Raw genomic sequence first — 16,194 nt, 5'->3', positions numbered from 1 at the left:
CTGCCTCAGCCTCCCAAGTTGCTAGGGTTACAGCAATGCACTACCATGCCTGGGTAATTTCTTTGATTTTTAATAGAGATGAGGTCTTGCCATGTTCCCCAGGCTGGTCTCGAACTCCTGAGCCAAAGCAATCCTCCTGTCTTGGCCTTGCGAAGTGCTGGGATTACAGGGGTGAGCCACTGCACCTGGCCCAATTTTTAATTTTTTTAAAATTTTTGTTTATTATATAGAGACAGGGGCTTGCCATGTTGCGCAGGCTGGTCTGGAACTCCTGGCCTAAAGCAGTCTTTCTGCTTTGGCCTCCCAAAATGCTGGGATTGCAGGTGTGAGCCACGGTGCCAGGCCAGTAACTCTGTATTTAAGCTTTTGAGGAACGGACAGACTGTTTGCCAACGTGGCTGCACCATTTGACCAGCCATGCATGAGAATTCTGATTTCTCCACATCCTCACCAACACTTGCTATCATCCATCTTTGTGATACTAGCCATCCTCCTGAGTGTGAAGTGGTGTTTTCCTGTGGTTTAGATCTGCACTCCCTATTGGCCACAGGAGGCAGTCTTACACTTGCAGTGGTCCCCCCTTATCCTTGGGGGGATACATTCCAAGACCCCTGGTGGGTGCCTGAATCTGCGGACAGAACCAAACCTATACGGTCGGCTTTGTATCCTCAGGCTCTGCTTCTGTGGATTTAACCAACCAAGGATTGAAAACATTTGGGGAAAAAGAAAAAACCTAAATAATAACAAAAAATAATACAAAATAAAAATACAGCATAACAACTGTTTACATAGCATTTATAAGGTATTCATTATTGTAAGTAATCTAGAGATGACTTAAAGTATACAGGAGGGTTGGGCGTGGTGGCTCACACCTGTTAATCCCAGCACTTTGGGAGGCCGAGGTGGGTGGATCACCTAAAGTCAGGAGTTTGAGACCAGCCTGGCCAACGTGGTGAAACCAGGTCTCTACTCAAAATACAAAAATGTAGGCCGGGCGCGGTGGCTCACACCTGTAATCCCAGCACTTTGGGAGGCTGAGGCGGGTGGATCACCTGAGGTCAGGAGTTCAAGGCCAGCCTGGCCAACGTACTGAAACCCTGTCTCTACTAAAAATACAAAAATTAGCCAGTCGTGGTGGTGGGGGCCTGTAATCCCAGCTACTCAGGAGGCTGAGGCAGGAGAATCACTTGAACCCAGGAGGCAGAGGGTGCAGTGAGCTGAGACCGTGCCATTGCACTCCAACCTGGGCAACAAGAGCAAAACTCCGTCTCAAAAATAAATAAATAAAATAAAAATACAAAAATTAGCCAGACGTGGTGGCATATGCCTGTAGTCCCAGCTACTCTAGAGGTTAAGGCAGGAGAATCACTTGAACCCAAGATTGCACCACTGAACTCCCACCTGGGGGACAGAGCGAGACTGTGTCTCAAAAAAATATATATACAGGAGGATGTGTGTAGGTTATTTGCAAATACTACACTATTTTCTATAAGGGACTGCACATTCATGGGTTTTGGTAAGCGTGGGGGTCCTGCAACTAGTCCCCCTCAGATTCCGGGGGACAGATGTGTATACGAGGTGTTTTCCTGTGTAGTACTACTGTGTAGTAACTCCCTATAGGCAGGGAGTGTTGACAGCATGGGTAGCCTGGGTAAAGGGGTGATTCACGTCCCTGGAAGGAGGGAGTGGGACGGTGGGAGTTTTCATCATACTGCTCAGAATGCTGCACAATCGAAAACTATGATTTTTTTTCTTTTTTGAGATGGAGTCTCACTCTGTACCCCAGGCTGAAGTGCAGTGGTGCAATCTCAGCTCACTGCAACCTCTGCCTCCCAGTTCAGGCAATTCTCCTGCCTCAGCTTCCCAAGTAGCTGGGATTACAGGCATGCACCACCATGCCCAGCTAATTTTTGTATTTTTAGTAAAGACAGGGTTTCGCCATGTTGGCCAGGCTGGTCTTGAACCCCTGACCTCAAGTGATCCACCCACCTGGGCCTCCCAAAGTGCTGGGAATACAGGCATGAGCCACCGCACCAAGCCTGGAGTTTTCCATTTAATATTTTCAGATGGTGGTTGACCATGGATAATTGAGACTTCAAAAAGCAAAATCACTAGACATGGTGGCTCACGCCTGTAATCCCGGTACTTTGGGAGGCTGAGATGGGTGGATCGCTTGAGTCCAGGAGTTCGAGACCAGTCTGGGCAAGGTGGTGAAATGCTGTCTCTACAAAAAAATACATAAATTAGCTGAGCATGGTGGTGCATGCCTATAGTCCCAGCTACTCAGGAGGCTGAGGTGGGAGGATCACCTGAGCTTGGGGAGTAGAGGCTGCAGTGAGCCATGATCGTGCCACTGCACTCCAGCCTGGGCAATACAGCGAGACCCTGTCTCAAACAAACAAACAAACAAACAAACAAAGGTGCAAACTGTAGCTGAGAGGGGACTGCTGTAGGTGCGGCTATATCAGTGTTTTTAAGCATAAGGCCACTGATCCAGGCCAGAACCCAGGGTGGGATTTGCGCTCATTACATTTGCACAGGGAGCTCCTCTGGCCCTTGCTGGATTCACTCATTTCTGCTCATGGCTCAAAGAGGGAGAGGCTAGGTCAGGACAGCCCATCTCAGCTCCTGCAGAAGTAGAAAAACAAATTGTGCACCTTAGGGGCATTTAGAACTCTTAGGGTTACCCTGAACCAGTCCAAATAAACAAGTCCTTCATTAAACTCAGATCGCTCTGCGAGGGCGTTTCACTCCTAGAAAGGACACTATAATTACCTCCAGTCTGACTCTTCCTATCAGAGGTTAGATTTCTGAGCAAGCGTCGGATACATACCTTTGGAGGGACTTGGCTGCAGACGCTATATTTAATCCACTGCCATGAATAATGCCTTTGTGTTCTGTATGAAGCCCAGGAGATCTTATCAATCGTGCAGAGGTAGCCAGTCACGTCACTTTATTTGCCACGGTGCATGCTTTGCAGAGTCCTCTTCTGGGATGCCTTCCTCATGGTTACTGCGAAGGCTTTGATGGGGAAGGGGGCTAAGAGTTAACCTTGAGGCCAGGCGTGGTGGCTCATAGCAGTAATCCCAGCACTTTGGGAGGCCGAGGTGGGCGGATCATTTGAGCTCAGCAGTTCGGGAACAGCCTGGCCAACATGGTGAAACCCTGTCTCCACTAAAAATAGAAAAAATTAGCCAGGCGTGGTGGCAGGCACTTGTAAGCCCAGCTACTCGGGAGGCTGAAGCATGAGAATCGCTTGAACCCGGGAGGTGGAAGTTGCAGTGAGCTGAGATGGCGCCACTGCACTCCAGCCTGGGCGACAGAGTGAGACTCCGTCTCAAAAAAAAAGTTAACCTTGAGACTCCACAGGAGTCTTACAGCTGCTTAGATAGCTTTTTGAGAAATGGTTCAGAGCTGCTTGCTTTGATGCCCTCTTCAACCCATGGCAAACATCTGCTTGGTGATCTTGCTGCTTTCAAAAATGGGATCCATTCCTTTAAAACTGGCCAGGCCATGGGAGTTGGCTGCGTGCCTACTAAATAATATGTAAATACTGTTGTTTTGTTGTTGTTGTTGTTGCTGTTGTTGAGATAGGGTCTCACTCTGTCGCCCTGGCTGGAGTATAATGGCGTGATCATGGCTCACTGCAGCCTCTACCTCCTGAGCTCAAGGGATCCTCCTGCCTCAGCTTCCCAAGTAGCTGGGACTACAGGCCCATGCCACCACACCTGGCTAATTTTTTATTTTTTTCAGAGACGGGGTTTCGCCATGTTGCCCAGGCTGGTCTTGAGTTCCTGGACTCAAGCGATCCTCCCACGTCAGCCTCCCAAAGTGTTGGGATTACAGGTATGAGCCATCGTGCCTGGCCCATACATATTGTCGATTGCTTTGCAAATTGCTCTAAGCTGAAGTTATAGCTGGTGGAATGTAGTTTTGCCAAATTACTCTTTCCGAGTCATTGAGGCAGAGCTGGCAGGTTCTGTGCTGATACCTCCCGGGTGTGTCATCCTGCCCAGCTCCTCCCTCACTCTGGCGATGTGGGGCATCTCCACCCGGATGTCCTGGTGACATTTCACATGTGGCAGGTCCAGGCATGAATTCTCAGCTTCTGCCCCAGCCTGCCTCCTTCCCTCCCTGAGACTGTCCCTTGTCAGTACCTGGCTTCACTGAGTGGGTGGCTCAAGTCAGGAGCCCGAGGGCCCATTTCACCAGCAAGTGCAGCTCAAGGTGCCTCTGCAGACTGTCTTGTGTGGGTCATTGTCCACACTGTCACTGTCCCTGTCACTGACAGACTGGGCCAGGCCCATGCACCTTCCTGGAAGACAGCCTCAGCTTCTTAACTGGTCCTGCTTCCCCATCCCCATTCATACTCCATACAGCAGCCAGAGTGGTCTTTAGAACAGAAATAGTGGCAGGTTCCCCTTTCTCCGGGCCCTTGGATGCTTCTCCATTGCTAGCACAAAACCCTGCCACCTCCCACCGGCTGCCTCTGCCTTCCTCTCCAAACTAGGCCCCCTGTCCTTGAACCCAGACACCCTGTCGACCCCAGCCACCTGCCCTTGACCCCAGACAACCTACCCTTGACCCCAGCTACCCTGCCTTTGACCCCAGACACCTGCTTTTGACCCGACACCCTGCCCTTGACCCCAGCTGGCCTGCCCTTGACCTTAGCTGTCCCACCACTGACCCCCCCGACAGCCTGTCCTTGACCCCCAGCCACCCTGCCCTTGACCCCAGCCACCTGCCCTTGACCCCAGACACCTGCCCTTGACCCCCAGCCTCCTGCCCTTGACCCCAGCTTCCTGCCCTTGACCCCAGCCTCCTGCCCTTCCTGCCTCCAGCTCTTGCCTGCTCTTCCCATGGTTGCTCCTTCTCCTGGCTTCCCTGTCTCCTGAGAGGTCCCCTCGGCTTCTCCCCTTCCTGCACCAGAGCACTGCTCCTGCGTTGCTTGTTAGCCCGGTCTAAGCTGTGGGAGGGCAGAGGGACCTTTTCTGCTGGTGTGCAGCTCTTCTCCTCGGCTGGCACGTTGGAGGGAGTCAACAAATATTTGTAATATGGACAGATGTCTGAAGTTGGGTGCCTTTCTAGGGCCTGCCAGCGGATGGTTCTGTGTTTTGGCTGGTGGAGGACTGAGTCAGGCTGATTTCTGTAACAGGGGATCTTTGAAACTGTGATAGCCACTGATTTTGATCTCGCCTTCAGAGGGCATCAGTGGGCAAAAACAGGAAAACCATCCTGTGGTGAGAACACGCACACACACCCACACACACACACCACACACACACAACCACACATCACCACACACCCACCCCCCCACACATACCACACACACACCCACGCACCCCCCCACACCACACACACCATACACACCACACACACTCACCCCCACACAACACCACACACACACCACACACACACACCCACACCACACACACACACACACACACACCACACACACACACCACACACGCACACACCACACACATACACCACACACACCACATACACATACCACACACACGTATACACACACACACCACACACACACACACACACACGAGTTTTTGGATTTTTATTATGGTCCTTGATAGTTTTTTCCTCTTAGCTTCTCTTTTATCCATTTAGTACTTTGTGGCAGGCAGCTTGGGAGGAGGTGGAGGAGGCACCGTGAGAAGGGCAGGAGCCACCACCCCGGGGGGTCCAGGAGGGGATGGGGGTGGGCTGTGCTGTGCTGAGAGGCTGTGCCAAGGAGCCTCAAGGAAGGCGGCCGGAGCCAGGATGAAGGGTACAGGAAGAATGTAGCAGATCCGGAAGCAGTTTTCTGCAGCCGGCCAGGGGATGCTGTCCCCAGGGGCTGTGCTTGGGTCTGGACTGCAGCGCCCCGGAATCCGTTTAGCCCGTGGGGCCGCCAAGGCACGTTCCGGTTCAGCCGCTGCCTCCGAGGAAGAAGGCCCGCTCCGTCTGTGAACACCCATTCTTGAGGTGTCTGCGCATGTGACTCATGGAGTCTTCGTGGGTCTCTCTGAAACCCTAGAACAGTTTCTCGAAAGAGCAGCCACACAGACACCAGAGGCAGAGGCATTTGGGATTGATCTGCGCTCGAAGTTCAGGGTCTAGGGCTGTCGTGGGCTCCTTCATGGACTCCTGCGTGGACACTCTGGGCCTCTTCTAATGCCAGCCTCCAAGGGCCTGGCTGCAAGATTGAGATTTGTCTGTGCTGTGCGAGTTGCTGAAGCGCCTTGAGCTTTACGTCAGTAGGTGTGGCCTGGATGCTGGCTTGGAGGCGTGGTTCCGGGGAATGCCCAGGGCCAGGGTTGGGGTACCACGGGCCTGGATGCTGGCTTGGAGGCGTGGTTCCGGGGGACGTCCAGGGCCAGGGTTGGGGTACCACGGGCCTGGATGCTGGCTTGGAGGCGTGGTTCCAGGGGACGTCCAGGGCCAGGGTTGGGTTACCACGGGCCTGGATGCTGGCTTGGAGGCGTGGTTCCGGGGAATGTCCAGGGCCAGGGTTGGGGTACCACGGGCCTGGATGCTGGCTTGGAGGCGTGGTTCCGGGGAATGTCCAGGGCCAGGGTTGGGGTACCACGGACCTGACTCCTGATGATCATCTTGGGCCTCTAAGCAGAGGCGGCAACTGTCTTTGTAGCGGTGGACATGCAAGGGGGTGCCAGCTGTGGTGATGGAATTGGTCTGTTGATGAAAAGTATTAAATCTGTTAAGTGGCGAGGAAGAACTTAAGTTCAGAAGGAATGGCACTTCTGTATGAGGGTTTTTTTAGTGTCTGGTCACACGTTCCACTGTGTTACATTTTCTCCTTCTCCTTCCAGGTACTCTCTGAAGATGGCAGAAGCTCACCAAGCTGTGGCTTTTCAGTTCACGGTCACTCCGGACGGGATTGACCTGCGGCTGAGCCATGAAGCTCTTAGACAAATCTATCTCTCTGGACTTCATTCCTGGAAAAAGAAGTTCATCAGATTCAAGGTTTTCTGAGATTTGTTGAAATCTACACAGTATGCCTTTTAATATCTAAGAATGGGGCTCTGGCAGCTATTGAGGTCTACGTGTTTCAGACTGGCGACTGCATATCACTTACCTATTTCCATGGTACTTAAGGCTTGGGGGCACCGTCACATAGACTTTAGCTCACTGGATGCTTGGAGCAGTTCCATTAGGCAGGTGGAGGGACTTGGCATGCGTTAAAGCAGACTGGGAAATCGAGGCTTAAAGGGCCAGCGACCTACTTAATAGAAGGCAGAGTAAAGACTAGAATTCACATCTTCTGCTCTGAGTCAGAATCCTTTACACCTTGTTCAAATAGGATTTTTTCCAGGCCAGGTGCAGTGGCTCACACCTGTAATCCCTGCACTTTGGGAAGCTGAGGTGGGCAGATTGCTTGAGCTCAGGAGTTTAAGACCAGCCTGGGTGACACGACAAAACCCCATCTCTACAAAAAATAGAAAAATTAGGCAGGTATGTTGGCATGCACCTGTAGTCCCAGCTACTCAGGAGGCTGAGGTGGGAGGATCACTTGAACCTGGGAGGCAGAGACTGCAGTGAGCCATGATTGAGCCACCACACTCCAGCCTGGGCAACAGAGCGAGACTTTGTCTCAAAAAAACAAAAAAATATTTTTTTCCAAACTTCAGCAAGTGGATGTAATAACTACTTTGTTTATAAAACATTCACACATTAGAAACTCTCTGCATAAGGTCCGGGTGCAGTGGCTCACGCCTGTAATCCCAGCACTTTGGGAGGCCGAGGAGGGCGGATCACAAGGTCAGGAGATCGAGACCATCCTGGCTAACACGTTGAAACCCCGTCTCTACTAAAAAATACAAAAAATTAGCCGGGCGTGGTGGCGGGCGCCTGCAGTCCCAGCTACTCGGGAGGCTGAGGCAGGAGAATGGCATGAACCCGGGAGGCGGAGCTTGCAGTGAGCCGAGATCGCGCCACTGCACTCCAGCCTGGGTGAGAGAGTGAGACTCTGTCTCAAAAAAAACAAACAAAAAAAAGAAACTCTCCACATAAGTTCAAATACAGTTGAGTCCACATGTTCTCAATTCTGTTTATCTAAAGAAGTGGAACTTTGTTCTTTTTTAAGTAAGTGTCTTGTTTTTCCATGTATTTTAATTTATTTTAAACATCATAGAAGGAACAAGTGCATGTTTGAAAACACGCAAACTAGGTGAAAGTTCATCAAGTCAAAAGTGGAAATCCCCCCCGCCGACCCCCCTGCCAGCCCCAGCGGTAACTCAGTTCAGTTTGTGCACTTCCCGGTGCTCCTTCTCCGAGGGCGGCACTGAAGTGGGCCACTGAGAAAGGCCTAAGCTCAAGAGCAGGTGGCAGCAGGGACAGCATGGCGGGCAAGCCCCTGGGAGCCAGTACAGCTGCACGGGTGTCCCTGGGGCTCAGCCTGTGGGTTCTTGGGCCCAGATAAATAACCCACCAAGGTGACATCCGAGATGTCACTGAGGCACTAGCTCGGCTCGCCGAGAGCTGCTCTTTTTCACCTTGGAATCTGGGAAAATAGAAACTTGGATGCAGAGGCTTGGCCATCATATTCAACCCAGTGGGAATGTTGTTCTCCCTCTCCCCTCCCCTCCCCTCTTTTTTTTTTTTTGAGACAGGGTCTTGCTCTGTTGCTCAGGGTGGAGTGCAGTGGTGCGATCACGGCTCACTGTAGCCTCACTGGGCTCAGGCAATCCTCCTGTCTCATCCTCCCAAGTAGTTGGGACCATAGGTGCACACCACAATGCCCGGCTAATTTTTTTTTTTTTCTGGACAGAGCCTCACTCTGTTGCCCAGGCTGGAGTGCAATGGCACAACCTTGGCTCACTGCAACCTCCGCCTCCTGGGCTCAGTGATTCTTCTGCTTCAGCCTCCTGAGTAGCTGGGACTATAGGTGCCCACCACCACACCTGGCTAATTTTTTGTATTTTTAGTGGAAACAGGATTTCACCATGTTGGTCAGGCTGGTTTCAAACTCCTTACCTCAAGTGATCGGCCCACCTCAGCCTCCCAAAGTGCTGGGGTTACAGGTGTGAGCCACCGCACCTGGCCTGCTTTGGTCATTTTTAATCCATTATCTTGGTGAAATCAATATCTTATTAGGATGGTTTAGGAAGAATTTTTTTTAATTGGAGTTGTCAAACATACACAAGAGTGAAGAGGACTGATTAAAGATCCCCACCGTTCCCTTCCTTGTTTCAACAATTTTGCCAATTTTGTTTGATATAATCCTTTTTTTTTTTTTGGCTGGAGTATTTTACAGCAAATTCTCGACATGGGGTGAGGTCTCCCATGAAATCTTCAGGGTTAAGCAGCCCTTCTGACACAGGGGTGGCAAGAGGAGCAGTTTTGGAACCGGGGTCTCGGGGCATTCTAGACAGTAGCAGGCTGGGGACAGGACATCATGGTGGCTCAGTGACGTCCTTCACCAGCTAAACTAGTGCCTGGGCTGATTATCATGTCCCGGGGCGTCGACTCTTGGGGAAGCTTTCAGGGTGGGTTTTGGCTCAGAAGTAGTGGAAGGGAGGAAACTGGAATCACTGCAGGCTGTAAACTCTGGGGAGAGTCCCAGCTAGTGGGGTGTGGTTTCTCAGTGCACACACGCTGTCCACACCCTCTTCTCACTGCCTGCCGTCCCAGCAGCACTGCTGCCAGGGGCCATGAAGCGTCATTGCCCTGTGGGTTGTGGGAGGACACCGCTCACGGCCCGGGTGTCTGTCTTTAGAACGGCATCATCACTGGCGTGTACCCGGCAAGCCCCTCCAGTTGGCTTATCGTGGTGGTGGGTGTGATGACAACGATGTACGCCAAGATCGACCCCTCGTTAGGAATAATTGCAAAAATCAATCGGACCCTGGAAACGGCGTAAGTAATCCTGTGAAATCTCCAATTGTCTGGGAAGTTACCGATTTTATTGCTGTTTTTATGTCTCTTCAAATGTGATGATTGTCACTGTTCTGGATTCCATGTGAAGCTCCTGATGCTGTTCTCACGTCAGCTTTCTTCCCGTCTCCTGGGTGCTGTTAAGGTCCCCCTAGGAGTTTGCGGTCCCCTGCAGCCTTTCCTCTGAAGACCAGGGTGAGAAGAGTGGTAGTGGCCCTGGGGCACCCCTTGGAAGGTGTCAGGGCCCGAGGGTTTGGTCAATAATGACAGTGCCCTTAGCCTGGCCAATAGGGCTCTGAAATGGAATTTCTGCTCAAAGGGCTGATTCCCCATGTAGTCATTTCTTTGCACTTGGAGTCTGTTCATTCCAGAGTTCTGTGACCCTTGAACTGACTGCTGTGGGGTCCTCTGCAGGGACCTCACCCACTTAACTCTGTCAGAATGGTTTAGAAATCTCCAGGGACCCCCCGTCCCTCCTACCTCTAGGGTTTTGGATTTTCCTGGGGCTTATTTCTTGCTACCAAGAGGTAAGGCCCAGAGACACCTTAGGTAACATTCAGCACATGTTCATTTTATTTTTTTTTTCTAACCACCTGCTGCCTGTTGATAGCACATGTTTATTGCACACCTGTGATGTCCGTTATTCCATCCAGTTCTGGAGATGGCCCAGACTCCCATCTAGGAAGGTCAGAGCCTGCACTGCAGTGACCTCTCATTAGGGTCCCTTTTACCAGTGAGAAAGCATTCAGACAGGTGCAGGTGTCTGCCCAAGTCACAGGAAGAGGGAGCGGGGAAGCTAGAGTTCAAACCCAGCTCTGTGCAGCTCTGAAATCTGTGCTTTCTTCAGTGTAGCACTGAGGTCCCCCCACCCCCTGCCCCAGAAGCTTCTGTGAGACAAATGCGAGTGAACACCGCTGCTTTACCACCATTTGAACGTCCAGACAGTGGAACGCAGGGCGACTCAGCTTCCTCGTGCAGCCGTGACCCTTGGGCTTGGACACACATTTTACTTTCGGGTCTGAAAGCTCCACAGTGTCTCGGAAGTGTCCCTGCTGCCCCGTGCCAGACGTTTGATTCGATTTCTGTGCTGCTTGTTTACACCAATGGCATTTTTGCCATTTGGACACGGTGGTTCACACCTGTAATCCCAGGACTTTGGGAGACCGAGGTGGGTCGATCACCTGAGGTCAATAATAGCCACCAACTCCTCATAATTGGGCTTTGTTTTGGGGCCAGGAATTGCAGGTGGAAGGCACAATGCCGGGTCTGGGCTAAGCTAGAAAACGAAGCTCTGGATCTTTATAGTCACGCCTTCCAGGTTGTTTGCATATAAATATTGTTTAATCAGAAAGAAATAAGAAAATAAACCGGCAGAAAAAGAGACGTAAATGAAAACTCACTCACAGTTAACGGCTGAATTTGATTTTTTTTTGGAAATTGAGTTTTTGCTCCGTTGCCCAGGCTGGAGTGCGATGGTGCGATCTCGGCTCACTGCAACCTCCGCCTCCTGGGTTCAAGCAATTCTCCTGCCTCAGCCTCCTGAGTAGCTGGGATTACAGGTGTCCGCCACCATGCCTGGCTAATTTTTGTATGTTTTGTAGAGATGAGGTTTCACCATGTTGGCCAGGCTGATCTCGAACTATTGACCTCAGGTGGTCCACTCGCCTCGGCCTCCCGAAGTCCTGGGATTACAGGTGTGAGCCACCATGCCCAGCCTTGATTCTGATGACTAGAAATAAAAGATTAAGCAGATTAATGGTCTGAGTCTCCTGATGACAGCTTGAGCAAGTGCCCTGATTCCTGAACCTCTTTTTGCGAAGGGTCTGCAGAGGACCCCTCCACATCCTGTTCCTTCTCCAGGAAGCCCCTGGACCCTCCAGAGTCATCGAGCGTCCAGCTGAGTTGCTTGCAACCTTGAGGTAGCTCAGGAATGCTGGCTCAGGCCTCTATAAGAGTCTGCAAGAAACATAATAAAAGTTCCCAGTCATTTTAGCAGAAGCATGCCTGGCTGGGATGCCTGCCAGTTTCCTTGTCTGCCTGGGTACTTCTGTCATTGCTGTCACTCAGAAAGCAGCTGGCAGACCTGGGTGCTCAGGGCAGGCCTGGCTGCTCTCTTCCTTGAGGTCCCAGGACCCACAGGCCTGCGGTGGGTAGCTGCCTCCGAGCCTTGTGTCTGGAGCTGTTCCTACGTACTTTTCATTCTCTCATGGGGTTAATGAATATCTTTTTTTTTTTCTTTTTGAGATAGAGTCTCACTCTGTCGCCCAGGCTGGAGTGCAGTGGTGCGATCTCGGCGCACTGCAAGCTCCGCTTCCCAGGTTCAAGTGATTCTCCTGCCTCAGCCTCTTGAGTACCTGGGACTGCAGGCACATGCCACCATGCCCAACCAATTTTTGTATTTTTGATAGAGATGGGGTTTCGCCATGTTGGCCAGGCTGGTCTTGAACTCCTGACCTCAAGTGATCCACCCGCCTTGTCCTCCCAAAGTGCTGGGATTACAGGCGTGAGCCACTGCACCCAGGCCAGATCTTTAATTTACTCTCTAGTGTAGGCGCTCCCTTAAAACTGGATTATATTTAGAAGTGTTGACTGTTTAAAGCCCTTAATAATCTGGGTCTTTGTAAGATTTGTTTCTTTGTACCTCTTAAACCTATTTTGGTAAACTGGGCCATCCCTGGCCTAAATTTAGAAAGGCCGGGTTAAGGGCCAACGTCTTCCAGCCTCATGGGCCATTTCCTGTCCTGGAGGGGATCTGCAGTATCTCTGGGCTGCTGCCTTCAAAAGTGGAGTCAGGCTGGGTGCGGTGGCCTGTAATTCCAGCACTTTGGGAGGCCGAGTCAGGAGGATTGCTTGAGCCCAGGAGTTCAAGATCAGCCTGAGTAACATAGTGAGACCCTATCTCTTAAAAAAAAGAAAGAATAAAAAAGTGGAGTCATCCGTGTCATGTGAGGTTTGTCTCTGAGTTTGTCCCCGACAGCCTTGTAAGGAGCATGTCCTTTCAAAGAAAGCTTTTTGCTAACGTTTTTTATCTGAGTGCCTCTATGTCTATACTTTTAAAAATCTTGAATGTGTCATTTATTTGTTTATGCTAAAATATTTTTATTTTTGCAAATCAAGTAAGTATATAGGTCTTTTTCTTTCAGTAATCTAAAATGTAGATTATCTAAAAGATAGCTTCTTAAATCCCTAAACCCAAGTTTGTTTATAGGTTAGATGACCAGAAAAGAGTGTATAGGTTCAAAAAAGAGACTACAGTGAAACTCCAGTGCTAGATTTCACGGGTTATAGAAAGATATACATTTTGGAGCAAAGAGTATATAACCTTGAAGATAATTTGTTTTTGTCCACTTAAATATTATACAGTGTTAAATTAGTGGTTTTCTTTTTTTTGTTTCTTATTTTGAAGAAATATTTATTATTTTTTATTTTTATTATTTTTTATTTCTTATTTTATTTTCTTTTTTAAATTTTATTTTTGTATTAATGGGGTTTTGCCATGTTGTCCAGGCTGGTCTCGAACTCCTGGACCCAAGTGATCCACCCATCTCAGCCTCCCAAAGTGCTGGGATTATAGACTTGAGCCACTGCACCTGGCCAAATTAGTGCTTTTCAAATATTAGGGACAACTTTAGGTTATATATATTGGTGTTTTAATCATTTGAAGCATGCTTAAATAGTTTTCATTTAAAAAATATTTTGCAGTTCCCAAAACAACCAAAACTAAAACAAACCACAAAATAGCTGCATTTCTGGCCAGGCACAGTGGCACACACCTATAATCCCAGCACTTTGGGAGGCCGAGGCGGGTGGATCACCTGACAGGAGTTTGAAACCAGCCTGGGCAACATGGCAAGACCCCATCTCTACAAAAAATACAAAAATTAGTTGGATGTGGTGGTGCGCACCTGTAATCCCAGCTACTCAGGAGGCTGAGATGGGAGAATCACTTAAACCTGGGAGGTGGAGGTTGCAGTGAACCAAGGTCACACCATTGCACTCCAGCCTGGGCAGCAGAGCGAGACTCTTGTCTCGAAAAAAAAAAAAAGCTGAATTTCATCTCATTTTTAAAGTCCCATCTTTACCATAATATATACTACCTTCCTTCACAAACAAAAACATTTCCTGTATTTAAGTTGAATATTTACATGACCGTTTTACACAGTCCGTTTCTTTATTTGTGCTAAATATGCCTAAGTCAAAAACAAGCTCTTTTGATATAAATACTGGAGGTAACAGTTGTAACAAATAATTTGAGATTACGATTACATCTAAAAGTAAGTTTGAGAGAAAAAAATTCATCAAGAGCTGAAGAAAGTGGCCCAGAATCTCCTGCGCACCTGCCGGGGACGCACAGGTCGGCAGGGCATGGCTCTCATGGTGGCCAGGTCCTGGCCTCACAGCATCCCCTCTGCCGTTGGTCCTGAGGTCCTGGAGGAAGCTGTATCTTTTTCCAGAAGACACAAATTAGCCCTGGTTGGTTTCGAGGCCACCCGAGCAGATCGGGCTGAAGGGACCTCTGGGAAGAGAGCATACAGGCCCGCCCCGGGCGCCTGGGTCTGCCAGCTACTTTCGGCGTGATTGGTTTTGGGGTGAGGAGGAGAGTGCCCGTGAGTGTTTTAAGAGCTCAGTTCCTGCAAGTGCTCTCCCTCTGACTTTCCCGGCTGTACCTGGGGCAGGCTGCTGGGCCCTGCAGCACGTGGTGTCTGTGGCGTCACCGGTGGTGTTGGTGGCACCGTGTGGCCTCACGCACAGCCTCCCTTGTCTGGGTCTGTCTCCACAGCAACTGCATGTCCAGCCAGACGAAGAACGTGGTCAGCGGCGTGCTGTTTGGCACCGGCCTGTGGGTGGCCCTCATCGTCACCATGCGCTACTCCCTGAAAGTGCTGCTCTCCTACCACGGGTGGATGTTCACTGAGCACGGCAAGATGAGTCGTGCCACCAAGATCTGGATGGTAATTGCGTGTCCCTCTGGCTGTGGAGGGGGTGGACAGTTTGGGCTTTGGGAAGAAGGACACCCCTGCGGAAGGACACCCCTGCGACCTTTTCTCCCTCTATGCTTGGTTGGTGACTTGGGCCTCAACCTTGAATGGCTGGAGAGGTTTGAGTCACCATGACACAAAAGCAGGGGCCAAAGAGTGCTTCTCTTTCGTGACATTAGTGAGACCTGCAGCATTTTATATTGAGGTCTGCTCGGTTTGTAGTTCAGGTCATTCATCAAATAAAAGTGCTGTCCATCCGGTTCTTTGTAGCGTTCTTGACTCACTTGTTGTCAGGCATTAAATGGTTACCTTAGCTGACCCCTCGGACAGGCTCCCGTGACTCAGACTTAGCTTCTGGAATGTTCCTTCAGGTTGCTTTGGCCCTCAGCCCAAGGGTCCCTTATTTAAGGTAATGGCTTTGCCATATATGTGGATGCTTGTCCAAATTTCATGATTTAAATGTTTTTCTTTTTTATTTTTATTTATATTTTTTCATTTTAGTTCTTTTTGAGATGGAGTTTCACTCTTGTTGCCCAGACTGGAGTGCAATGGTGTGATCTCAGCTCACTGCAAACTCCGCCCTTCCAGGTTCAAGCAATTCTTTTGCCTCAGCCTCCCAAGTTTCTGGGATTACAGGCATGCACCACCATGCCTGGCTAATTTTGTATTTTTAGTAGAGACGGGGTTTTACCATGTTGGTCAGGCTGGTCTTGAACTCCTGACATCAGGTGATCCTGCCTTGGCCTCTCAAAGTGCTGGGATTACAGGTGTGAACCACTGTACCCAGCTTTTTTTTTTTTTCTTTTTGAGACAGGGTCTTGCTCCATTGCCCAGGCTGGAGTACAGTGGCACCATCACGGCTCACTGCAGCCTCGACTTCCTAGGCTCAAGTGATTTTCCCACCTGAGCCTCCTGAGTAGCTGGAACTATAGGTGCACACCACCATGGCTGGCTAATTTTTGTATTTTTAATAGAGACGGGGTTTTGTTGGCCAGGCTGGTCTCAAACTTTTGAGCTCAAGTGATCGGCCCACCTTGACCTCCCAAAGTGTTGGGATTACAGGCATGAGCCATCACACCCGGTCTCAATTTAAATGTTTTTATGGGGGCTGGGCACGGCTACTCATGGCTGTAATCCCAGCACTTTGGGAGGCCAAGCCCAGTGAACCACCTGAGCTCAGGAGTTTGAGACCAGCCTGGGGAACATGGCAAAACCCCGTCTCTACTAAAAATACAAAAATTAGCCAGGCAAATTAGCCAGGCGTGGTGGTGCATGCCTGTAATCCTAGCTACTTGAGAGGCTGAGGTGGGAGGAACGCTTGAGC

The 16,194-nt window shown here is 50.1% G+C and overlaps 1 protein-coding gene across 2 annotated transcripts in view; it reads left to right on the top strand.

Annotated features, from left to right (window-relative positions):
• CPT1A (carnitine palmitoyltransferase 1A) overlaps positions 1-16,194 on the top strand; it is an 87,316-nt gene that overhangs the window by 19,545 nt on the left and 51,577 nt on the right. The window contains exons 2-4 of one of the 2 annotated variants that reach the window (XM_016921421.4): positions 6,828-6,981; positions 9,734-9,873; positions 14,672-14,843. In XM_016921421.4, coding sequence (XP_016776910.2) covers positions 6,841-6,981; positions 9,734-9,873; positions 14,672-14,843 — 453 coding nt within the window. In that variant the 5' untranslated portion in view covers positions 6,828-6,840. Of the gene's footprint in view, positions 1-6,827; positions 6,982-7,010; positions 7,105-9,733; positions 9,874-14,671; positions 14,844-16,194 lie in introns of those variants that run through there. The other variant, XM_016921422.3, reaches the window with a different exon arrangement.

This window comes from Pan troglodytes, chromosome 9, assembly GCF_028858775.2.
Source record: "Pan troglodytes isolate AG18354 chromosome 9, NHGRI_mPanTro3-v2.0_pri, whole genome shotgun sequence".
In the NCBI taxonomy this organism is placed as follows: domain Eukaryota; kingdom Metazoa; phylum Chordata; class Mammalia; order Primates; family Hominidae; genus Pan; species Pan troglodytes.
The sequence above is the reverse complement of the archived record's forward strand: the minus strand, read 5'-3'. Positions and strand labels throughout refer to the sequence as shown.